This window comes from Panthera leo, chromosome C2 (genome assembly GCF_018350215.1).
Source record: "Panthera leo isolate Ple1 chromosome C2, P.leo_Ple1_pat1.1, whole genome shotgun sequence".
NCBI classification, from domain to species: Eukaryota; Metazoa; Chordata; class Mammalia; order Carnivora; family Felidae; genus Panthera; species Panthera leo.
Window position 1 is genome coordinate 130,704,122 of NC_056687.1, and position 26,522 is coordinate 130,730,643.

Consider the following 26,522-nt stretch of genomic DNA (forward strand, 5'->3'; position numbering starts at 1 on the left):
GGATCACTTGAGGAAATACATAATAAGAGTGTAGTGACTAAGGCTGTTGCTCAGATAGCCTCCTATTCTATACCAGTTGTTCATATCATTCATTCATTTATTTGTGTATTCATTCATACATTCCATAAACACTATGTACCACTAAAGTCTAGACATTGTAAAATATGAGGAAATTGTAGAGATATAAAAGAAAATCAGATATAATTCCTCCTTTCTGAACATTCATAATCTATTGGGGTAGAAACTAAGTGTACAGGAAGGATATGACTATGTCTGCTTCTAGTAATGAAGTACCTGCTTGTTTTACATTATTCTCCCAATGAAAATGGCTAGAAACACTGGATAAGAACCAAGAGACATCTGTTTGAAGGTCCTAAGGCTCTCAGGTTTTGAGGGGCCAAAAATGGAAAGAAGAGAAATCTGCTGAGGTGATTCACACAATCTATCCAGGTTTTCCACTCAAGGCAGTTCCTCAAGCCTGATTAATAAAACACCATGGGTAGAGATGCTAAGAAGCCTAGCAGAAAATAGATAGTGAGAAATAAGAAAGTAAGCAGAAGTCTTTGTAATCTCGTGGGCCTGGAGAAGCAAAACTGAAGTTCAGGGATACTAAGAGAGCTAGGGCCCAAGATTCAGAGATGCTTCAGAGAAACAGTCTGAATGTCTTATTCTCCCAAGACAACCACTAATTAGCAAAGCAGCATAAAGAGAAACTGAACAAAAAGCTAGAGCCAAGAGACTATGGAGATAAACAGAGCCTTGGAGAGTCCCACAAAAATTATCACTGAGGGCTTGTCAAGGAACACCAGCCCTTATAAACACAAAACCTTTCAGTTGGAGCCCTTTAAGGACTATTTTCAAAGAATAAGTGAATCAAAAATATATTGCACCTATAAAGATTTTTGAAGAAACTTACCTCTAAATAGCTCAACCTTAATTGGAGTCAGGTGACTGCCCCCATTCTAACTGCTTGCCAGACTCTTGCTAAAGACTCATCTACGGGCACCTGGGTGGCTCAGTCGGTTAAGCTTCCGACCTCAGCTCAGGTCACCATCTTGCCGTTCATGAGTTCATGCCCCATGTCGGGCTCTGTACTGACAGCTCAGAGCCTGGAGCCTGCTTCAGATTCTGTGTTTCTCTCTCTCTCTGTCCCTCTCCCGCTCTGTCTCTCTCTCTCTCTCTCTCTCTGCCTCAAAAATAAATAAAACATTAAAAAAAAGACTCATCTGAGTCTTTATAATCTTTATTTACACAGTATCTGCTACACAAGAGGCAGAACCAAGAAACAGATAATAAAAATAGATCCAAAGGTGATCTAAGTATCATAATCATCAGACATAGGCTTTAACAATGACTCTAATTAATATGTTTAAGAAAACAGAACGTTGCTTTTCAAAAAACTGGCATTTGAATTGATCTTTGAAGAATACTTCGGATTTCAATTAACCAAGATTGTACTTCTCCAAGGACTTGGAGTCAGATGCAAGTCATTCTAGCCAAGGGTGGATCACAGAGATGAAGAACAAAGCAGGGAAGGGTCAAATCCAGCAGTATTTGATCCAGGGAAGGACCAAATGTGTGTAGGTGGGGAATAACTAATTTTTGTCTATTTCAGGATTTCTTCAGTAAATCTGACCCATTTCTGGAAATTTTTCGTATGAATGATGATGCAACCCAGCAGCTTGTACACCGAACTGAGGTGAGAAGACTTATCTTCAGCTGTGCCATCTCAGCTCCTAAGATAATAAATTGACCTGTTTTGGGAAACCCCTTATGTTTCTTAATGTCTGTAGTTGTGCACTCAGACCTGGAGCCTTCACTGTCCTTAAGAGGACTCTCTGTCTTTTGTAGCTTTTTTAATTCTCAATTTAGATGTTAGAAGACCCTCTCTGACCCAAATTTTACATTGTTGACCTTCAATACAGTCAGCAACATATTAATAAGAATATGAATATTAGGTAACATTTAATGTGTATGATTAGGTGCCAAGCATTGTACTAAGTGATTTGTATGCATTACTTTATTTACTTCTCATAACAATCCCTTGACATGATTATTATTACCCCCATTTTATAGTTGATTAACTGAACCTTTGGGAAGGCCAGTGACTTTCCAAATTCTCATAGTTAGTGAGGGGTAGAGCAGAGGTTTGAATTGAGTTTGTTTGGCCTGAGCTTCATGATAATTTGAGAAGCACATCTGCCTCCCCAGCAAAAGTTCATCCACTGGGCTGATGTCAGGCCTATTATGTGAACGGCTGTTCTGTCCCAGCTGCCGCTTGGTCTAGCTGCAGCTCCTTCTCAAGCCCCCTTGTCTTTCTCTCCGGGGCTCCAAACCTTATCTCTTATTAACCCACCACCCAGTGCCACACACCCATTCGACAACCAACCCCAATCTCCACTTTTCATTTTATTTACAAGCTGGTCCAAGAGAGAGTCTGTGGGGGTGAGAAGTACATTGATAAGGAGGAAGTGGGATGATTGTGATAAATGAAAGAGCTGAGAGAAGACTATTGTGTATATATATTCATATATATATATATATATATAGGACTATTGTGCATGCATATATATGTGTGTGGTGGGATAAAAGAAGAAGGAGCCCTCATGACTTTCATAGGATGATAGTAGGGTTCCATGTTCCCACCACCCCGTATTGGAAATCCATTTCCATTTGCCTGAAGTAATAGAGTCTCAAGTAGTGTTTGGGGAACTTTTTGTGTCATATTAAAGGTATACAAGAATTAAATAGTTTGGATGGGCAAAGTCTATGGATACCATCTAGTTCATAGTTGGCATTTAATAACTTGTGCTTAATAAAAAAATGAATAAATGAATGAAGCTGAGTATAGATAGTATGTCTACTACATGTTATAATAGTACAATGTAGTTCTCTGGAATTTAACCCCTGGGGAACAGTTTGGGGTACAGTAGTCTCCCTGAATGGCACCTGATTGCCACCACCAAATAGAGTCCTTTTCACAAATACAGATTCCTTTGGTAGGACAAACTTCTTTCAGGAGAAGTAAATAAACTTTGGGGAGAATTAGAAGTGGTGTCCATTTGCCCTTTTGTTCCTGTCATTGAATGGGGGCTTAAATGTGCAGACAGAAAGGAGATGGGAGTGTATCATTAGACTTCTCTCACAAGATCTCCCTTTCCTTTGCTCCTGATACCAGTCCTTTTCTCATTATTAGTATTAGTAAATTCTCCTACTCCCAAGAATCTCTAGAACTCCTCCCATACCTAATTGCTGAGGAGCTTCTGGAGTCTCACAAGCAATGCAACTGTTACGTTTTCCAGTGAGTCAAGCAACATAACATTGATTTTTTCCTCTTTCTTATTCAAGAGATATGAAATAAATACTAGGCAATACTGTTCTCTTGGAGGAAGCACACTCATGTACACACAGATTCTAATTTCGTAGGAAATTTCTAGTTGAAACTTTGATCTGCTATGTTTAAAAAACTGTTGGCAATAAAATATCACTTCTTAGTGTTTTTATATAAAGGTGAGAACTTTAAATTAACCCAGATGTTTTTATCTAACTTTTCTTCTCATGACAACTTTGATCATCCCCAGGGTATCAGGGCACAAGACAAAGCCCCACAGGAACATAATTTTTGTACTTTAATGCATTAAAAGAAATTTAATAATGAGTCCATGATACAATCAATAATTCATGGTTATATTAAGGAACCCAGTAGAAGAGGGAATTACTTATAAAATAATTATGTTATTTGGATAGAGAATTCATTTTTTTATAATGCTAAGACTTCTGCTAACTAAAACTTTCACAGGAAGACAAATCGATATGACAAAATTCCATTTGACTTCATTTGTATATACCCTAGAGCAGTGGTTCTCAAATTTCATGCATCAGAATCATTTAGGGGGCTCACCTCCAGAGTTTCTGTCAGTAGGTCTGAGCACAACCTAGAAATCTGAACCTTTAACAAGTTCCCAGGTGATGCTGGTTCTCCTGCTGTTCCAAGGACCACACTTTGGGAACCTCTATCCTAAAGTACACAATATAGCCCTAGGTACAGAGCAGATTCTCATGCATTCTATGTCCATGCAAATTATTTGAACCATAGTGATGGCAGGCTGACTTGACTTGTATGGACTATGGGGCAGGATTAGTAAGCTGCTTTCAGAAGGATTTCACTGTATTATAGACTTAGTTTGTGACACTAAAGATCTGAAGATCTTCCATATTATACCTTAATATGAAAGCTGATATAAGTATGCTCTTGGGATTTTTCTTTTAGAAACTTCTCCTCTGACTTGAATCTGCTCTAACCTGAGGTCATGAGTGACCAAAGACTATTCAATTCTTTAGCAGTAGAAATGTCCTGCTATACTCCCTACACCAACCAATAGTCTTTACCTATACTCAATAGAAGAGAATTTATGCCATAGGAATGACACTCCTGTAGAACTTTATCTATGCCTGTAGATCCTTTATCAGAGGCCAAAAGCAGACCTGCCTCCTAAATCCTAGCTCCTTTCAGTGTAGAAGGGTTCATCCCCAGCATCCATATGATGATCATTATTCATGAGACAACAGCCAGGCCAGTGATCACAGGAATTCTGCTCATAACAAGCCACTTAGTGGGCACCCTTACTCCAAGTTTTCATTAAGACACTTATTCCAGACAGTTGTCCTTTTCATAAGCACCACAATACTTCTCAGATGGTTTTTGTATTGAAATGTGAAAATGTCAAGCATTCCCTCCCCAACCCACCACTCCTCTCTTTGTTTTCTCAGGTTGTGATGAATAACTTAAGCCCAGCCTGGAAATCATTCAAAGTATCAGTCAATTCTCTATGCAGTGGAGATCCAGACCGCCGGCTGAAGGTTCGATATCTATGTCTGAGAAATGCAATTGTTTATGTATTTAACTCTCCTCTTTCTCCTTGTGTGAATGTTGGAAAACCCAAAATTTTCTTTACTGCTTACCCAAATCTCTTAGCATCTTGATGGAAGATGAAGGGGATGTTTCTTCTGCAGGAGCCACTGAAGCTCATGAGATAGTCAAAGATAAATCCCAATTGTGTTACGTCAAGAGGGAAAGTCCATGGCTTCTCAGAGACAAACTGTGGCAATAAGTTCATGGCGTGATTGGGAGTTATTAAGAACACAAAAATTACTATATCAATTATCTATTGTTGCATAACAGATTAATCCAAAATGTAGTAACTGAAAACAATAACCATTTATTTAGCTTATGATTCCATGCACTGGCAAGTTGAGTTCCTGTAGGAGGTTCTTCTCTTGATCTTGCTTGGATGCCCTCATGTATTTGCAGGGTGGCTCTCTTCTGGGCCTTGACTGGCTATCATCTGGAATGACTGGGTGTTTGAGCCATTTATCTCTCAACATTCAGAAGGCTAGTTTGGCCTAGTACACACAGCAACCTTAGAGTTCCAAAAGAGCAAGAACAGAAGCTGCAAAGTCTCTTAAGGTCTAGTCACAGAATGCATAGGTCACTTCCTCCACATTCTGTTGGTCCAAGCAAGTCACGTGGCCATCCCAGATTCAGGGATGAGGGTGAGGAAATTGACTCTGCCACTTGGTGAGAGGAACTGCAAAGTATGGTGGCCATTTTTTTCAGTCTACCACAAATGCTTTTTGGGTATCATGGGAATATACAAGTTGGAAGAAAAGACACTTTGTGAGGGTGACCAAAGGAAGACAAGAGGCTGAATGCCAGAAGCAGATTCCAGGAGGCATTTTTTATGGTCCAAAAACTGACCCTCCTTCTACCTTGGAAGTCCAGAAGCTCCATGTTATCAATGCCCCCAAGTTGATTCTACCAATTCAGGATAACTAAGTAAAATCAGTAGAAACCAGAGCCTATAAACCTAAGGGCGAATCAATTCATATTGAGTGAGCAACATGTCCCTCAAGCAGAGTCAGCATTCACCTCAGTTTAATCAGGGCATTTTCTCTATGTGGGCCAGCCATAGGGAAGACAACTATTAGACAGCTACTATATTAGCCTGAAAGCCTGGGACGTCTGCCTCCACTATGGGAAGATGGGTTCATTCAGCAGACTAAATGTTCACATTGATCTTTCAGGGCACCTAATTTCCTGGAAACTGTTAGATGGGCATTGCCAATGTTTGTCTTTGTAACTTTACATTTTCCTCATCCATTTTGCCTCACAAAACTTCTTCTGATAGAATTATTTTGATTTGTCAGCGTTGTCAGATTAGAACCCGTTTTCTCTAATGTGACCTTATATATCTTTGCTTAAGACCATTCTGTGTGGACTTGGTGCTTGAACTCTCAGTAGACTACTTACTTCCACATTCTTGAGGAGAAAGTCAGAGTTTCCCTAATATCTTGTGTCCTGTAAGAGCTAAGATACTTTAAGCTTCATTTGGCATCGGAACTGTCTTTTACGTCAAAATCAGGACTCCTGGCTGTTTGGGACTCCATGTGTCAGCTCATATGTGGAATGCCAAGGGCTTTAGCTTCAGGCATAGGGTGATGATTAACGTCTGTATTCTGAGCAGCTCCATCCCATTCCTAGCAAGATAATTGACCCTGTTTAGGATAGAAATCAAATAATATGTCCATTAGCAATAGATCAGCTTTGTCATATGGAGTTATTAATTGAATAAAAGGAGAGGGTTGTATGTAATTGAATAAATAAATGCAGAAAAGCAGCACATTATGGCCTTGTGAATGTTTTGCCATCTGTAGAGGAACAAGTAGGAGTAAAGGAGATAGATGATGAGTGACAGATGAGAAAGAAAGAGAAAGAAAGAAATAGGGTGTTGGAGAGGAAACGGTAGGAAGGGAAGAAGGAAAGGATCGGAGCTTCTCAACAGCTGCACAACTGACATTTGGATTTTGTTGTAGGGGCCTGACCTATGCATTCTAGGATGTTTAACAAACAGCATCCCTGGCTACTTGATGTTAGTAATACTCCACTTACAGCCAGTCTTACATCAGTCTTACAGCCAGAAGTCTACTCAGACATTGCTAAATGTTTCCTGGAGAGTAAAATTACTCCTGATTGAGAACCAATGGTTTCAAACTTAACATGCATCAGAATCACCTAGATAACTTGCTAATGTATGTGCGTGTGTGTGTGTGTGTGTGTGTGTGTATGTATATATATATATATATATATATATATATATATATATATATATATATACAGAAACTCTGAGTATTTAGTATTACAAAGTATATATCTATATATATACTCAGAGTTTCTGATTCAGGAAGTCTAGGGTGGGCCTGAGAATTTTGCATTCTAACAAGCTCATTGGTAATGCTGCCACTGCTGGATTCAGCCCACACTTTAAGGACCCAGGGGTAGACATTTGTTTCTTCATTATGACTCTCCCATGGCCTAGTGTCTCCACAGCAATTTCCAGCACCCAGTCTCCCCTTTACCACCTCTGTTCTGCCCAGCACTTGTACCTTTCTGCACTGTCCCAGCCTTCTCAGCTTTGCACACACCCTTCTCTCTTCCTGAAAAGCCTTCCTCAGTCTGCTTTTCTTTAAACAGGCTACTTTTCTTCAGGCCTCTTAAATCGCCCTCCACTTTCAAAAAACCTTCCTCTTTAGCTTCTGTGGGATACTTTCTAGCCCTTTCTACTTACCCCATTAAACTACTTCTCAACTTGTTTTGAAAATTTCTGTGTACATCTCTGTCTCCTCAGTAGACGACTTGTCTTTTTCAGTTTGCTCCTTCGGGGTAGAACTATGTTTTGTTCACTGTGTATACAGCTGTCTAGCATAGTGCTTGGCACAGAGTAGATACCCAGTAACTTTTCAAAAAATGTTCATTTATTTATTTTGAGAGGTGGGAGGAGAGAGGGAGAGAATCCCAAGCACCCAACATGGTGCTTGATCCCATGAACTGTGAGATCATGACCTGAGCCTAAATCAATAGTCGGATGCTTAACCGATTGAGCCACCAAGGCGTGCCTACCCAGTAACTTATTGGAGAGTGAGTGAATAGAGGTGTGAGGGAAGTACTGAGAGGTTACCAGGGGGTATCCTGGGGCAGGGACTGGAGTGGAGAATTGCCCACAGCAGTATTTGGTATGCTGGAGTTTCCTAGGCCACAAAGCCAATGTTGCACTCACCTGCTCACAATATCCAAATGCAGTTTTCTGAAAGGCAGGATAGACTTCCTGTATTGCCCTTTACTTGTATTCATTATTTTGTCACAAAGGCCACTGTGAAATTTTCATAATGCTGTCCCTAGCCAGCTTTCTCCAAAATAAAATGGCACCATATTGGCAGGCAGCATCTCTGTCCATATGGGTGTCATTCTTCCTATCACCAAAGAACATTAGAAAGTGATTTAAAATTTTTTTAATTTTAAAAACACTCTGTCAGTTTAGATTTTAGCAATCTTAGCAAAATTTTGACACTTAGGTCTTTGTCCCAAATGAGGCTTGGTATCTTTAATTCTCATTTATTCAGGACCCACATGAACACCCAAGTTCAAATAACCAGCTTTTTCTGCTTTACTTTTATTTATTTATTCTGTACTGTTCCTTTGTGTAAAAAATAAAAGCATTCAAAGAAGCCTTTTTCAGAAACTGGTGTTTTAACTTACTATGGAAATATTCAAACATACATAAAAGTAGAGAAATGATGTGATAACTCCCCATGCCCAGTACACAGCTTCAACAATTATTATTGTTGTAAAATTGTGTGTAACCCATTTCTCTCTTCCTCTCCCCACTGGATCATTTTGAAGCAAATCCCAGACCAGGGCCAGCTCATCCATTAAGCCCAGCAAGCACAGTGCCAGGACCCACCAGACTTTCAGGAGTCCATGAAAATGTTTTCATTCTTTTAAAATTAGAAAGGAAAAAAATGAACTTATAAATAAGATTGAATAAAATGTTTTATTTTTTTTCTCACCTCAGAAAGCAATGACATTTTTAGAATCCTAAAAATCTACTGTGGTGGAAGGGGACCCATGAAGGCAAAAATGCCTAGGGCCAATGAAGGTCAAGGTATGGCCATGTCCCAAATACCTTATCACATCATCACAAAATGCTTAGGTATAAGAATAAGAATAAGGAATCATTCTATAAACATAACTACAAAGCCATTATATAATCTAATTATATTATATATCTAAGAATATTAACTAAGCCTCCTTAATACCATCAAATATTTTGCCACTATTCATATATGACTGATGGTCTAATTTATTTAAAAAATGTTTTTGCGCTTTTTTTTTTTAAAAAGGGGATCTAAATAAGGTCCAAGCATTGAATTAGACAAAAATACCTCCAAAGTTCTCTTTTAATCTGTTAGTTCCTTCTCCTTTTTTTTCCCTTGCAGTTTACTTATTGAAGAAATCAGGTTGGTTTACCCTGTAGCATTTCTCATGTTCTGTGTTCCCTATAAATGAGGAGTTAGGACTTGATCAGATTTGGGATCTGTTTTCTAGCAAGAATGCTTTATAAGTGATGCGGCTTTCTTAGGGTGTGAATAGTCATTGAGGAACTTTGCCTACATCCATTTAGTTAGGGCTTCCAAAATGGTAATTTTCCACTTCTGTCATTTCTTCTTTATCTGTTGTTTAGTGTCTTCTATAAGGAAAAGCTTTTCCTTCAATAACTATTTGGTTCCCTGAGGTGTGATTCATACAGGAAAGACAGGAAAAATGGTTTATTTTTCCTTTCTTTTTTAACCAATTTTCAGAATAACAAATTAGTTCTCTGGCATCCTCCAGAGGTAACTAGTGAAGTCCCCCAATATTATTAAGAATTTATAGATTTTTTAATATATCTGAGTCTTTCAATTCATTTCAGTTATTACTATTCCTTTGAAATCTTGAATTGCTGCATGTTTAACCAATGAAAACTGCTTTAAGTTAGCTCTTGAGTTCTTTTGACATAAACTTAATACTATGTAGTCATTTCCTAGCTTTCTTGTATAAACTTTAAAATTCATAAATTTTGAAATTGTGTAATTCCCTTTCTCCATCAGATCTATCTCTCTGTGGATGCTGAGTCATATATTAAAGTCTCTTGAAACAATTTCTCTCCATAGCTAAACATCTACCCCATAGAACTCTCATTTTGTTTCATTTTGCTTTCCATTGCTAGGATATTTTTACAAATTTAATTTTCCTTTGTATGAAATGTTTACATGATTCTGAAGTCAAAACTACAAAACAAGTATATTCAGAAAAATTTACCTTCCATTCCTGTCTCTTCCACTTTGTACCCTCTTCCCTTATAGGTAATCATTTTGTAGTATACTTTAATACTTGGCAGTGCTAACTCCTTCCACTTCTCTATTCCTTTCCTTTTTAAGGGTTTTCCTGGATATTTTGCTTGTTTTTTTCTGTCCCTTTAGCTTTAGAAACAACTAGTACTGGGGCGGGGCGGGGAACAACTTGATGGTATTTTTATTGGTTTTGCAAAGGAAATCTCTTTACTATTGAGTCTTCCTGTCCTAGAATATGGTATGTCTTCCCATTTGATCAAATCTCCTTTTGTGTTTACAGGAGTGTTTAATGTTTTTCTCTTAGAGGTCTAGAACATTTATATTTAAATTTATGCCTAGTTTTTGTGTGTTTGTTTGTTTCTTTACCTCTTCTAAATGGAATCTTCCATTATGCCTTCTAACTATCATTTGTCAATGTAAAGGTTATTGAATTTTGTTTGTTTTCTAAAACTGCTATTTTATTAAGTTATATTCTTTTTATAGTAATTTTCTGTTCATTTTTTTAGGATTTTCCAAATATATAATTCTATCATCTGAAAATAGAGATTGTTTTACCCATTCTTACTATCCTGATGGTTCTAGTTATTGCTCTTCTTTATTTACATGGACCAATACTCCCAATATAGTGTTAAATAGTAGAGGAGAAATAGAGCATCTTTGTCTTATCCATCACCACAGTGGAAAATTCTGTAGTGTTTTTCCATTCATTCTGACTGAGATTAATTTTTTAAACTGATTATGAAGGTGTCAGAGGCTTAGCGCTTTTCTTAGCCATGTCTACCGAGCCTTAAAGACCTGTACTAGCATTCAGGGAGGGTTCTTGTTGGTTTTGGTAACCCTAGAGACAAAAGTTGCTCTACTTCCTGAATAGATTTAGGTTTATGTTTAAGATTAGCTATTTGATGAAATATATATTTAACACTTAATATTAGCTATTTAATGAATTTGTCCATGATTTCTATGGCATGGTAGAGTCCTTATCAAAATCCTAGTTTAATGTACTTCTAACCATGCAGTGAGGTAGCTTCCATTGTCTTCATTTTACAGATGAAGAAACAGAGGCTCAAAAACCCCCATGCATTCAAATGCCAACTTTAATGCTCTTTTTTATTGAATTGTACTGTCTCTATTTTGTTGTATTTCTTAGAAAATAAATCATCTTGATAAAGCATATCGCTTAACTCTGAACCAGCCAGAATGTTTTATTTGCCATTATTCTAACATTTAACAGAAACAAGTCTTGTATATATGTAACATATTTCATGAAGTCTGAGACACTATTAATTATGTAAAGCAGCATGAAGGGAAAAAAATGTTCTTAATGAATCCATAATGCCACGCTTTCTTACCAACATGTGTTTATAAGGAAATCTGTGCCTGTTAAACTCCATGAAATGTTGTATCTATCATTTCTTTTGATTTGATCAATACATTATTAATATCCAGTACATATTCTTTAGAAGGCATTGCTAGTATTCAGAATAGATTCTACCAGATGGGGGTCTAAGAGAAGAGGGTGAGAAGGCACTATCAGCAGGCATGATTAACACATTGTTAACACCCTAAATGTACCTAGTACTATAGGAAAATGCCATGACAGAAAAGTCTAGGAAAATACCATATAAGAACCTCAAGGCCATTTCCTGTCTCCTTTTCTAATTCTCAAACCATACAGGTAACTTGGACACTCTCCATGCAGAGTTCATCAGGCATTTTCTGAGTATGGTTGCCTCGAAGAGGGAATTAAGGTGATCCTTGTCTCACCCTGTCCCCATGCCTATGCAAGAGAGAGACCCAGGTTATTAGCTGAGGTCATGGTGCAGTGAGCACACCCAAGACAACCAGGCAGAAGGAAGTAGCAGAAGAAAAAGAGAAACAGATCCCCAAAGTCAAAGCAGAGGTTATAGGACTCAGGAGCCCATGACAGCATGAGAGGAGGCCCAAAGTCCAAAGCAACCAACAAATGACATCTTCACCCACAATTGATCTCACTCACCTGTCACACCCTACTTCTTCTGTAGCCATGTGTGATTGATTTAGAACAGCCATGTTCATGAACTCCCTTCTGACACCCCCAAATTTGGATTCCTGGCCAGTCAGAAAAGTGCTTTCCTGAATCAGCATTGTAGACCCCATTGGTCCTGGAATCTTCATTTTAACAACTTTCCCAAACAGTGCTGGTGCAAGCCGTTTGCCAAGCACACACTGAGAAATACTGTCTTCCTACTGAGTCTTCAAACCTAGATGACTTGCTGGAACTTCTCTTGGGAGGTCAGTATTTTCACTGAAGAGCTAAGTGTATATGTATGTATACATTCTGCTCTTCCCTCTATATGAAATCTGTAGCACTTACCCTTTGGTTACATCTAGCTATTGGTGTCTTCCCTTTCTCAAGTGTGACCAGGCCATCTCGAATTGAAATTGCATTTTCAATACAAATTCATTGTCTTTGCTTTGGACTCTCTGAGCCAGATTGACTGACAAGTGCCAAATGGTTTTGACTCCAGGAGAGTGTTCTTGGAGTTTGCCTTGGACCTTCCCCCTTTATTCCCAATGCTACGTGACTCCTAACTCCTGGATTCCTGAGTGCCTTTTATTGTGCCTCAGATCCTTTGAGTTTAGTTGCCAAACTTGTTTTATTTCTGCTTCATCCTGTTTTTCTGTAACAACCCTTCTGACTCTTAATGCTTGAAATGGAAACACACACACACACACACACACACACACACACACCTCAGTTCTAACCCCAGATCTCAATCCTTGATGGTGGCCCCAATTCAGCCCCATAATTCCCCCAAACCCATAGATTCAATCATGAGATCTCCCATGGGTTACACTAACATTTTCTGATTCTTGGTGCCAAATACAGGAAGGTGGAATTAAGGGGTCCCTTGGTAACTATATTTGGTATTGTTGGAAATGCCTGTAATAAAGACATTCTCAGACAGTTGAAAGCAAGTTTACTTTCCTTCTCTATCTACCTTACAACTGAAAGAGGAAAAAAAAGAGCTTGAATGGTCCATGGGCCTGTTATGTTCTCTTGAGATCTGTTAAAATTCAAGTACTTCTTTTTATGGCCTTCTGGGCTCAAGGGTTTCTGGGTTTGTGCCTGTCGATACTTCACTCAGCCTAAATGTCCCATGATTATCAGAGGACTGAAGACTCCTCTAGATGTCTCTATATTGGATCAGCCATGGCACAGGAATTCTTGACTCCACTTAAGTAAATGGCACCCCTGACCCAGCAGGCTGCCTCTACTGAGATCTGTAATCAATTCTGCAGTATGGGAAAGCAACAGCCATCTTAAACAGTGTGGAATCATATAGGAATAAAGGAGGCTTCTGAATGAGAGAAAAACTACACACTCAGTTTTAATAATTTTTTCACTTTTCATTAATATTTTCCCCTTTTTTACAGATGACGAATTCAAGGTAGCATGTAAGCAAATTGCTTAAGATTACACAGCTAAGTAGTGCAGCTTAGTTTAAACCCAGGTCTGTCATGCTCTGTGGTCCTTGCTTTTCACTACTGAAAGTTAGCTAACATTTACTGAACAGGGCATTCACCAGCTACCTGGTACTATGCTGGACACTTTGCTTAAATTATCTCATTCAACCCTATGCTTATCCTAGGTTGAACCATGCTGCAGTAGCAAAGAGCTCCCATACAGTAAAGTTTATTTCTAGCTCACATAACAATCAAAGGTAAATCTTCCTAATCAAGGGTGTCTCTCTCCTTGATTTGAGAGCCTGCATTGCTTCTATCTTGTGGTTCATCCATACCTTATGGCCTCATTGCTATTTGCATTTAGCACGTGGAAGACAGATGTGGAAGGAGCTCTCTAGAAGTTTTAGCTAAAAACAGCACTTGGCATTGCTGCCTATATTCCAACGACTAGAACTTAGTCATATGACCACACTGAACTGCCAAGGAGGCTGCAAAATGTGATCCAGTTGGGGCCTAGAAAGAAAAGAAAACAAATTTTGGGGGACCACCTAGCTGACTCTTCCACTGGAAGATGTTGTTATTGTCCCCATTTTGCTGATGAGAAAACTGAGGCTTGGAAAGATGAAATAACTTGTTTCAATTCACAGAGCTTCCAAGCAACATAGGCAGGATCAAGTCTGTCTAACTCTGGAACCTACACCTATAGCTGCATTGTCCAGTAAAACTTTCTGATAGTGGAAACATTTCATATCTGTGTTTTCCAAAAGAGTAGCTAGTACGCACATACAGCCAGAACAATTCTCTCCCAACCTCTCTTCTCTCTTTCCCTTTAGGCTTTCTTCCTATTTTCAGTCCCCCCCCCCCATTAGTATCCCATCCTCTTTTTTCCGGTGAACACCATCCAAAGAGAAAATTCCACTCTTTTATGTGTCAGGCCTTTGCTGCTAATGTGAGCCCTCTTCTGCCCAGTCTTTAATGGTTCCATAGGGGAAGCAATGGGTTTCCTACACATGGGGTCAACGGTAGGTACTTCAATGCCAAGATAATTTTTCATCAGTGAGAATCAGGTCTGATTTCCTTAATATTTGAGAAGAGGGCACACCTTGCTAAAGCAAGTGTTATGGGTTTTGGATTTTTTTAATCCAGGAAACCATATAATCTGGTCTTAGATTTTTAAAAAAATAATCTTGAGAGATAGTGTTTAATGGATATAGAGTCTCCATAGGAAGATGGAAAGGTTCTGGAGACAGATGGTGGTGATGTTTGCACAACGATGCGAACATTTAAAATTGCTAAAATGGCAGATTTTATGTGACATATCTTTTGCCACAATAAAAAGAAATTTATTACAAAAATAACCCTCTTCCTGTTACCATGACTTTGAACTTCCTCTTGTGAAACAACCACTCGATGTTATTGTACTAGGAGCATTTGACATCTGCCTATACCTGGCATACCTTACCTGTGATGACGCTTGCCTCAGCAATCTGGGATGAGACTGTGATGGCTCCTGAGAACTTCCTCATACCCACATTCCTCCCTCTCAGAAACCCTTCTGAGGGTGAGGGGAGAGCCTTCTTTTCGCCACCATTATAAACAAAGAACATAACAGAGGCAGCGTAACCCAGCCAAACTATTTTGTTGGGACAGATGTCCCTGGCCATGCTCTGTCTTTGACTAACTCAGAATATGTTTTTGAAGAAATCACCTTTGGAAAACACTTTGAAATTCTGAAGTAAGAACACCAATTGAACATATATCGGTGCCCTGGTGAGATAGTTTAAGGTGCAAAGGGAGCCCTCTTGCCATCCAAGGTGGACATTTCTCCACTAGTGAGAACTCCCATCTCAATAAATCACAATTACTGTGATGGGAAGAGGTTTCTTCCCATTATTTAACCCATGCATGTCTGCTTCTGCACTAAAACCTAAGACAGCTAAACAGCTACTGAGAGGATGCTTGAATAAAACTAGGAAGCTGGACAAAGCAGCTGAATGATGCAGAGGAAGGAATGTTCTAAGCAGAGAGTCTGAGAACCTGCTGATGGAGCTTTATGGCACACCTCAAACTGATGGGGTCACTGCTCTGTCCCAATGATGCTGTGTGCTGACATCCCTTTCTGCTGGTTATTCTTGTCTACTGCTTGTATTCATTTGTTCACTTACTTGTTTATTAACACGAGCCACTTCACTTTTCATTGCACTGCTTTGTTAATATTGAAGCTGAAAAACTTGCCTCAAGAGCTCAATTTTTATTTTTGCACTTTTGGAAATGTTGTTTTTAAACCTAGCCTTGTCAATAGGAAGTCTTCCACAAACTGAGCTAATATCCCAAGAGGCCTTTGCCTTGAATCAGTTTCTGTAGGATACTCAGCTACTCTGACACATTTTAAACACTAAACAGAAAATTTTTTTTGAGTATTGCAATCTGAAGACATCCTGGGCATTTCTCTCTGGGAAGTCTTTTCAATAGAATTACCAAACAAAACAGTGAGAGACCTATCTCTTAAGAAGGATGGCTTTTATAAGGAGAGAGTCCTTGAGGCCAAGAGAAGTGACCCATTTTTAGGTGCTTGGCAGAATTCCACATTCCCTCCATCTCAGGGAGGGAGGCATCAACATTTCCTCATGGAGATGTTGCCTGTGGGATCCTAGCTGTCTGCAAAGTGCTTGGATTTCCAGAAAAGTGTTGGGGAAAGCCAGGGTTTTGTCTGTGGGGAGCACATGAAATTGATGTCAGGGAACAACAGGTTTGACTGACCTCATAAAAAATGAATTATTCATTCCCTGGGAGCATATAAATCACCTTTTTTTCCTGTGACCTTTGATTCATTGGAGAAAGGATACAGATGCTTTTGTGCCATCCCAATAAGTAGAAGAAAGCTACAATGATCATCTTCCCTGCCTCCACCCTAGAGTTAGAAAGAAACAAGCGCTGGAGACTTCCTCATGATGCCTGCAGAGGCTGCACAGGCTGGGCTACTCCAGCTAGCGTTCCCTGTCACCCGGTGTGGTCTGCAGCTCCTTTGAACTTATACATGAACTCAGCTTTGTCCACGTGCCCCAACTTGATAAGACCTGGAAAAATGGACTCATAAAACAGGTAGATGGAGGCCAATATATTAAATTATAAAACTTTTAATAAAATTTTAATAAATTAATTTAACAAAACCTATAATCCTTGTGTTCCACACAAGGTTCTCCTTCCTTGAAATCTGAACACTTATGAAGCAGAGTTAGCAATTAGAAAGTTACTTGGCAAGCATGGAAAAAAATCAAGGCAAGGGCGTATGCAGAGTCTTGAGAGATTCTACTTTGGTTAGCAGTTTGACACAAAGGCCCTCTAGAGAGTCTGATTAACTTAATAGGATATTTGCTTTTAAAATGCATACAATTCTAGGGCTTTGTGAATTCATTAAAGCTGATCTCTGGATTCCAGACCTCTGAGCCGAGCCATGGTGAGTCTGGTCCAAGTATAATTTTCAAAAAGTTAAAAGCATGACTCTCATCCAACTATCAAATGAACATGTGTCAAAGATTTCATTCACTTCATTCATTAATGAGGAAATCAATAATATGATTAAACTGTTCTCCAGGAGCATTTTGAGGAATCGAGTTTACATAGCGTTTTTGTTTAAACAGGAGTAAGATTTCTAGAGATATAATTGGTTAATGTCCTTCACAACAGTAAGTCATAAACTTCAGGGTTATCTTTGCTATCAGACAGAAATCATTGCACCATATACAAGTTTACCAATGTAACTCCACAGAGTCTGAGCTCTTAGTTCATTGATAATAAATAAGAAAATCAAGCAATGATATATTCATGTAGGAAAACAAATCATCCTTGGGCAGGCCTGTTAAAGCTTCAGCACGCCATTGAAAGAACTTGCAATCATGCTTTTGGATTTATTTCTAGGTTATGGGTAAATTTTCTTAAGAGGCTCAGATAGCTCCTGAGTTCACATTTCTAGAGCCTGATATATGCTTGAAATCCCTAACTGGCCCCCTCATCCCCCTCTCCACCTTTGAATGGCTGGCCTATTCTTAACCTTCAGGTGTCGGCTCAAAACTCAACCACTCAGAGACACCATCCAGGCTTCATTTTTCATACATGCACTCCTCCAGTTAGTCTCCATCTTACCACTTTATCAGTCCCCCTCATGGCACCTACCATCATCTGTAATCATGTTTATTTGTTTACATGGTTACTGTTGGTCTCCTCTGATGAAATGCAAATACCAAGGTTCGAGGGAAAGGAACTGGCCAAATTTACCTCTGTATCCCCAGCCCCTAAAAGAGTGCTTGCATATAGTTGGTGCTTAATAAATATCTACTTAATGGATGGAAGCATGGGTGGAGGGATATGTATATATGCGTGCCCATATATACATTAACCAGACTCTGTGGAAAACATTCTGCCAGGTTTTTGCTATTTTGTTTGCCCTTTTAAAGGCTCTAAGAAAAGCACTCCACTTATTCTTACCCTCACGTATATTGACACTACTGATTAATTTATTAGCGCCATCACATCACTTTTGACCTGTGATGCTTCCTTTTCAAGGCAAGTCTAAATTCATTATGGCTGTTTTCTTATTGTCAGTGTCTTAGAGAACACCCAAATGCAGCCCATTTATCATTATACCACCCCACACACACAGTTTTTCCATTGAATTTAAACACATCTTTCCCTCTACGAGCCGCAGAGTTGCAAGAAGGGGGTGGGGGGAAAGCAAGGAAGAGGCTGGATGAGGAAGAAACCAGCAGGGAATGACTCTCCTTTAGGAGTGAGGGGCTGGAATGAAAGTCATAGAAAGAAGAAACAGTGTCTTGGCCTCACCTGGCTCTCACAGAAGAGCTTTTGGAGGATAAAGGGGCCTAAATTCCTCTCAGAAAAGGAATGGGAAGGAAAGCAGCCTGGTAGACTTACCAAATATCAGGTCTCTTTCATTTCACTGGTATAATTCATGGTCAGGTACATTACTTCCTTCAAACCATCTCTGAAATAGCAGGGACTGAGTCTCTTATTAGGAAGGATGAATGCTGGCTTACCTTTAAGCCATGAGATATTCAATGGAAAAAATCAGGAGGGGGCGGTGGGGTGGGTAAGACAAGCAGGATTCAATTGAGCCCTGGAGTGGCTGAGAAAAGAAAGGGCCATCGTGTATATTCTGATCCTTGGAACCTTTTCTATGATTTGCTTCTCTTTTTTTTCCTTCTTTCCTTTTCCCTGGCAATTAAACATCTACCCAAATATTGTTGTTGACCACCTGCATGCCTGGCTGCACTGTCATTTAAAACATTTTATGACAGCCAACCCCTGAAAGAGTAAAATCACTAAATGGACTTGTCAGGAAGCATTACCTCCAGCTCATCTCCCCTGCAGACCAGCTGGCCCTCTTCAGAAGCTCTCTTACAATTCACTCACCCCTGCCACTCCCAGTAATGAAACCGACCCTTAGAGGCATACAATGTACCAAACTGCAGCAGACCTTATGACAGGTCAACATGTGATGGAGAACAATGTTGTCAAACTTGAGCATGCATCAGAATCTCCTGGAGGACTTGTTAAAACACAGAATTCTGGGCCCCATCCCCAGAGTTTTTGATTCAGTAGGTCTAGGGTGGGGCCCGAGAATACACATTTCTCACAACTTCCTAGGGGATGCTGATGCTGCTGGTCCAGAATTCATGTGGAGAATCACTGATATTGAAGTAGTAGTCAAGAGACCCCCTCACCATCATGTTTCCCTCAATTCATGCATCTCCACCTTAAAACTACTCTATATCTGCATCCACTGTTTTCTTCTTTCCAAAACTAACTTATTCATAGGCTCACTTCACTCTAGATCCTCACAGAACTCAAAGGCTCTTCCACAGCTAGTCATTGATACAAGTATTTTAAAGCTAGAAGGAAGCTTTGAGATCATCTGGTCCCTCGATTGGAGTTCCTCAGCTTCAACACTACTGACATTGGAGCCAGATAATTCTTTGCTATAGTGGGCTGTCCCATGCATTGTAGAACATTTAGCAGCCTCCCTGGCCTGCACCAATTAGATGTCAGTTACATACCCCCAACCCCAAGTTGTGACAACCAAAAATGCCTCCAGGCATTGCCAAATTTCCCCTTGGGGACAAAACTGCCTGTGGTTGAGAACTACTCTAGTCAAATGTATCTTTAATTGCTCCCTCTCTGTTGGGGTTTGAGAGTGAAAATTTATTGCATCCCTTCCTGAGTTTGGTCCAATTGAGAAATAAAGATGGAACTCAAAGCTTGGAGATTAAACTATCACTTCACTGCTGCTAAAGAAAGGAATGCTTCCTCTGGGAGAGGTTTGGGTTGTGACTAACAATAGCTGCGGAAGCCCACAGTTAAGCTTAGGATGGACAGAAAATAACTGTGTAAATACCAGGTGGCACTGCAGTGGCCTAACTATGGCAGTGGTTCTCAACCTTGGACACATACTGGAATCACCTGGGGAGCTTTAAGAATTATTGATTCCTAGACCCCATTTCAGACCAATTAAATAATTTCTGGGTGTGAGGCCAAAACATCAGCAAAGTTGATAGGCTGCCAAAATGATTCTAATGCTCACTCATGCCAAGAACCGCTGCTCAACTCAATAGACTGAGAAGATTGAGCCCCTTGTTGGATTTTCTTATGTGTACCGAGGAGGCAGCCAACTGATACAAGATCTCCCAAGTAAGTTTAAGACTTTTTCAGCCAATGAATCTTCAAAATTCTGCTGACGTGTAAGTCATGTAAACTTACTGTAAAGAATAGAAAATATTTACAGTCTTTAGAGAAGGCTCCCTGGGAGAACATAGCATTTCAGAAGCTTGAAAGTGTGTTAAAAAGGCCCAGAATTATGTGATAATAGATCCTGTGCTGCCACATTTTAATATGTTACGGACGAGGCCCCAGGGCAGGGCAAAGCTACTGAAGTAAACAGAACCTTGTGGGCCATGCTAAGGAGTTTAGATTTTTATCCTGAGAGCAGTGGGAGGCACTGAGAGGTTCTATGCAGTAAGGTAACTTGGTCGTGTTTTGAATTCTTGGAATCAGTACTCTGCCTTTTTTGTGGAATTTGGATTGAATGAGGGCCAAGTGGAAGCAGGAGATCTGATTAGAAGTCATAGGAGAAATCCAAGTAAGAGTTACCTACCAGACAGGGATGACCAGAACTTGGTACCAGAGTGGCTATTGGATAGAGAGAGAAGAAGAGGAATGCCTCAAGAATTCATCCCTAATTCCTGGCTTGGTGAAATGGATGGAAATGGCACCATTCCTTAAGATCATACCATCAAAGGAACAGGAATTTTGGGGTGGGAATGATGAGTTTGGTTTTGTACTTGCTAAGTGAGAGGTATTTCTGGGCCATCCAGTGGTCTGTTGGCCCAGAATTATCTCAATTTTAGCACTGAAAGTTCCACATCTCTGGAAACCATCAGTCTTGGGCAAACCAGGACAGTTGGACAATCTGGCAGTTGCCTCTTTGAGTTAGACTCTCAGAAGAGAAAGCTGGGCTGTGGCATAAATGTCAGAGTTGTCAATAAATAGATGGTGTGTGTGTCGGGGGGTGTGCGTGTGCATGCGCGTGTACATATTTGAACGTGCATACAAGTGCACATGTATATGTGACTAGAAGGAAACATACCACATGATAACTGTTAAAAGTGCACCTTTCTTTTTTTTTTTTAATTTTAAAATGTTTATTTTTGAGAGAGACAGAGAGAGAGAGAAAGACAGAGAGGCAGAGAGAGCACAAACGGGGGAGGGGCAGAGAGAGACAGAGAGACAGAGGGAGACACAGAATCTGAAGCAGGCTCCAGGCTCGGAGCTGTCAGCACAGAACCCGATGTGGGACTCGAACACACAAACCATAAGATCATGACCTGAGCCAAAGTTGGACACTTAACCAACTGAGCCACCCAGGTGTCCCAAAAGTGTACATTTCTTAGTGGCTAAATAATGAAGCAATTTTTTTTTAACTTTTAATTCTACTTTTTAAATTGTTCCACCATAAGAATGTGTTACTTTTTGCAACAAGGAAAAAGAAAACACTGGTGTAAAATACACAATTTTTAATATCAACACCAGTTTTCTTTTTAGTATTATTATTAGTGTTTCTATTGCTTTTTAGTTATTTTAAAATTCAGAATTGAAATAATTATTTTTCAAAATCCCAGAGTGTTTTCCTGGTGATAGGCAAGCATATCTTATTTTTGTATAGTAACATTATACAAAGTTAGGAAAGAGACTGTGGGTCAATTTGGTTTATATCCCCTTAAATTCCAGTGTCTTCTTAGGCGTAAAGTAACCTGGCAATAGAGCAATTGCTTGGTAATACAAAGTGAAACAAACAGAGAAGTTTATTTTACTGGTTTTCTAAAACAAGTTTATCATATACTACATTTCTGCATTGTCCATTCTACAATTACAGCCTTAAGTACACATTAAGCATGTAAAGCAGTAAGTCATTATTATGTACCAACTGTGAGCCAGACACTATGCTGGGTACTTTCCCACATTCCATCTACTGTAATCCACACAACAAAATTATGACATTAACAAAGATGGAACCTGAAGCTTAAACTGTTGAATAAGCTCCTAAAAATTCACTGACCTTCTAAGGACAGAACCTGAAGCCCAGGTCTGAAGGTTTTCTAAAGCCCCATGGTCCTTCTATGAGGCCACACTATCTTCCTTAGATATACTATGGTGATTGTTGTGCAAAATCATGATGATCCCTTGGGGGATCAGTTTCAATCATTGTCCCCAAGGCAGAAGAAAAACCAAATGGAATATTTATTTATCCATCATCCTCTGTTATTGAAAGATGAGGGAAGAGGAGAAATGCCAAGGACATTCCTTAATATCACCCATCAGCCAGCAAACAAGAACCTCAAGGATTTTTGTAAGCTTGTTATAAAATCCAGAGAGTTCCATAGTATTTTAAATCTCTTGGGAGTACCCTGTACAGGCAGAAAGGAGATGATACCTTAATAGTTTTTTCTTGCTTTTCTTAATTCAAAATCGGAGATGATAAAATCTCTCTTTTACTTTTCTGCCTACCTCATAGGTACCGTATCTATTTCCAAATACTCCCCAACATTTCCCCATTAGAACTTCATCTAGGAGGTAGACAGGGCAAGAATTGTTATTTCTATTTTATGGATGAAGAAACTAAGACATAGATTAAGTAATTTGCACAGGATATCAAAGAAGAGGAGCTGAGAAATTATTTTCTCCTCTGTATCAATCAGGATTCTGGCAGAGCATTTAATGAAGGACTATCCCAGATGTAAAACAAGAGATGGTAAAGTGCCCAGCAACTAACAGTAGCAGGAAGCTTTTACCACCCCAGGTCTAAAAGGAAAAGGAGAGGGAGTTATGTTACTGGAGAGCTAAAGTAGGTCCCCCCCCTGCCCCCCACCCCCCACCCCCGCTTCCCCTAGGAGCTGTGGCTATAAAGGAACATAGGTAACTGTGGAAACCTCAGTGTGGCAGGGAAGCAGCAGAGGTAAATACCCTGAGGCTCCCCTCTCCTGCTGGTGTTTCTCCTAAAAGGAAGTCAGCCCTTAACTAAGATTTCTGTTGGGTTTCTATTAATGCTGTTCACACTCTCCTGAATGCTTTACTTCAGCACTGATACTTTGTATGGCCTGTCTCTCTTTAGTGACAACAGTGGGTTCTGGGTGTAGTTGTTTCTTACACATGAGAAGGAGTCTGTATGAGAACCATCTGCCAGGGCCATAAAGATATTGGACTGGAGAGCTCAAACTGTATCAGTGGAGCTTGGAATTCTGGGAGGCAGTCTGATATGACCTCTCTTTTCATTTTACTGTGATGTGCTAAATTGGAACAGCATGCCAAAAACTGCTGCTTTTTGCAAAGCAATTTTCCACCTGGGCATAGCCATCCTATCAGCTGTTGTCCCTGTGTTTCCAGGTTTCAGGCCTTGCAAACCTATCACCAGTCAAACCCAGGAGCATAGAGTAAAGTGGGAAAATTTTTGGTTTCCATACTTGTCTAGCTGGTTGTCATTTCCTTCTAGTGAGAAAGGACTTTTACAAAAAATAGAAAAGCATCAGACAACCTGAAATTGGCTTCTGGCTCTTCCACCCACTTACAGGTGATCAGACCTCCTTGGATATGTCCCAGAGCTTATTACCAATATGTCTGAGCTTTGCTTTCATCAGTAGTTAAGTGGAAATAATAGTGCTTGCCCTTATTTCATAGGATTGCTTCATTCATTCATTCACCAAATCTTAGATTATTAAGAACAAATCTTAATAATCCACATTAACTAATGTCATCAAGGGGAAAACCTAGATCTTTCAGAACCATCTCAATTTCAATTATTTAAACCATTTATTCCTTAAAAGTGATAACTATTTGCTGAATATCCTTTAAGTAGCAACTTCCTTAACTACAGTAAATATATAATCATTCATTCAGCCATGTATAAATCTCTATTTAAGACCTACTCTCTGTGAAGCACCATGTTAGTTTCTGGAGGTACAAAGATGAACGTGTCCACTGTCAGGACATTCAAAGTGTAATGGGGAAGCCTGATGTCAATGCATAAGCAGAGGGATGTTTTTTAAAGCGCAGAAATACCAAGGAAAGAAAAATCCATAGGGCACCCAATCTGGGGTATGAGAGAAGAAAAGATTAGGTTAGATTTGTATCTCTAATAGTTAATCTGACTCCATGGACTTGAATGAGTGGGGAAGAAAGCAGTTTAGGTGCTACTGTGGTGTCCAAACCAGAGATAATAAGGTCCTGAAGTGCAGTGTCATTGAGGGTAAGAGAACAAAGGAGTTATTTGGAGACCTATTTTGGCAACGCATTTGCATACCTAGATACCAAATGGGAAAGGGGAGAAGAGAAATGGAGGAATCGAGATTCCTCTCCGATATCTAGCTAGTGTAATCTTATTAATTCCTTTCATCAGCCAGCCCTGCAGGGTTGGTATTGTTTTTGTCATTTCGCTCAGAGAGCCTCAAGATCAAGCCTCTCCTAAGCTCAGGGCCAAGATTCAAACCCAAACCAGCCTGACTCCAAAGCCCCTGCTTTTCTACTCCAAAGCAAGCCTCTTCCAGGATCTTCATATTAGTCTGACCACATGCCCCTCTTCTTTGATCCAAAAACCCACTCCCTGAACCATCAGATGGGACAAGGGAAGGAAGGAACATGGCAGGACTGGAGATGGCGGAGGGCAGGCAAAGGGTGGGGCTGACAACCAGATTTCCCTTCCCTCGAGCATCAGCATCCCTTTCCCCCACCCGTCCGCCCCCCACTCTCCTCTACCAGTAGGCGCATGATTCTCAGGGTTCACCAGGTAACCTGATCCTCTCTGTAGGAATTAGCATGGGCAGTTTCTGCAGTGATTGCTGGCAGGCAGATTTGCTGGGATTGTTCATGGCATTTCCAGGTTTGGGAGGTATCTGATGTGCTCCAAAGGGAACAACTTAAGGGATGAGAATCCAGGAACTCCAGTTTGCTGTTTGCTTACCAGGATTCCCAGGCTCCATCCTTCACTCTAACCATCATTTGCAGCACAGAACTTTCTGTCTGGCCAAAGGAGTATCTAGACAGTGGAAGGGAGCTATTTACCCCTCTGAATTTCTTCTGGATTTGCACAACAGTTGTAAGACAGCTGCAGATAGAGTAGAAAACTCCTCTTCCCCCATCTTTTCTGAGGCTGTGCTCTGACTTCAGCTAGTGGTTCAGATGACAGAATGGTGCCACCTGAAGCTCTGCATCATCAGTGATTTCCAAGGATATTCTCTAGCCACCATGGAGCCCAGAGGTTGTATCTAGCTCTCTTCACTGGCTTTCCAGGCCTTTCCTCATCCTGACATGTTAGCATATCTCCTCCTTTTCAACTTATCTATTTATTGCTGCACCAAATTGCCAAGGAAAATTTCAAAGAATCTAATGGCCTAGATTTGAGATGGTTTCCTAACACTGGATACATTGTGACTGCCCTCAGCAGGACTCACTCTCTGAATTTAGCCCTGTGACATTAGTTGGACCTTGGAGACATAGGAGAGGTTTTATGAGGAAGTTTACCAAGGACAGAATTTGACCTCAGGAGTTTTTCTGTTGTCATAATACGTAGGGGAAAGAATTTTCTTACAATAGGTGGTTTCAGTTAAATCAATAAAATTACCTAAAGCAAATTCTATTTTCCAGTTGATTCCATTTTGTAATAAGAAATATATAGGGAGGGAGCACCTGGGTGGCTTAGTTGGTTAAGCATCGACTCTTAATTAGGGCTCAGGTCATGATCTCATGGTTCGTGAGTTCAAGCCCTGCGTTAGGCTCTGTGTTGACAGTGCAGAGCTTGCTTGGGATTCCCTCTCTCCCTCTCTCTCTGCCCTTCCTCTGCTCGCACTCTCTCCCTTTCAAAATAAATAAATAAATAAATTTTTTAAAAAGAAAAGAAAAAGAAGTATATAGAGAGGGCCACCTTGGTGGCTCAGTTGGATGAGCAGCTGACTCTTGATTTTGGCTCAGGTCATGGTCCCAGAGTCATGAGATTGAGCCCTGTGTCAGGCTTCACGCTGAGCATGAAGCCTGCTTGGGATTTTCTCAGTCTCTCTGTCTCTGTCTCTCTCTCTCCCCCCACTCCTTCCCTCCCTGCCTCCCTCCCTCTCCCTCGATTATACTCTCTCTCTAAATAAAACAAACAAACAAACAAACATAGGGTGGGGAATTGTATGTTTTGAGAGAAATGTAACCCAAACCTTTCAGTATCCTAGTCTGGTATGCAGTGAAAGGTTTTCTATTATTTTCCTTCTGTTTGTATATAGTTTGTTACCTTTTTCAGCAAAGTT

At 40.0% G+C, this 26,522-nt stretch overlaps 1 protein-coding gene across 2 annotated transcripts in view; it reads left to right on the forward strand.

Moving 5' to 3' along the window:
- The window catches only part of CPNE4 (copine 4), a 684,237-nt gene that overhangs the window by 560,501 nt on the left and 97,214 nt on the right, over nucleotides 1-26,522 (forward strand). For both annotated transcript variants that reach the window (XM_042956193.1, XM_042902930.1), the window contains 2 exons: nucleotides 1,616-1,699; nucleotides 4,771-4,860. In XM_042956193.1, the coding sequence (XP_042812127.1) occupies nucleotides 1,616-1,699; nucleotides 4,771-4,860 (174 nt within the window). The remainder of the gene's footprint in view (nucleotides 1-1,615; nucleotides 1,700-4,770; nucleotides 4,861-26,522) is intronic.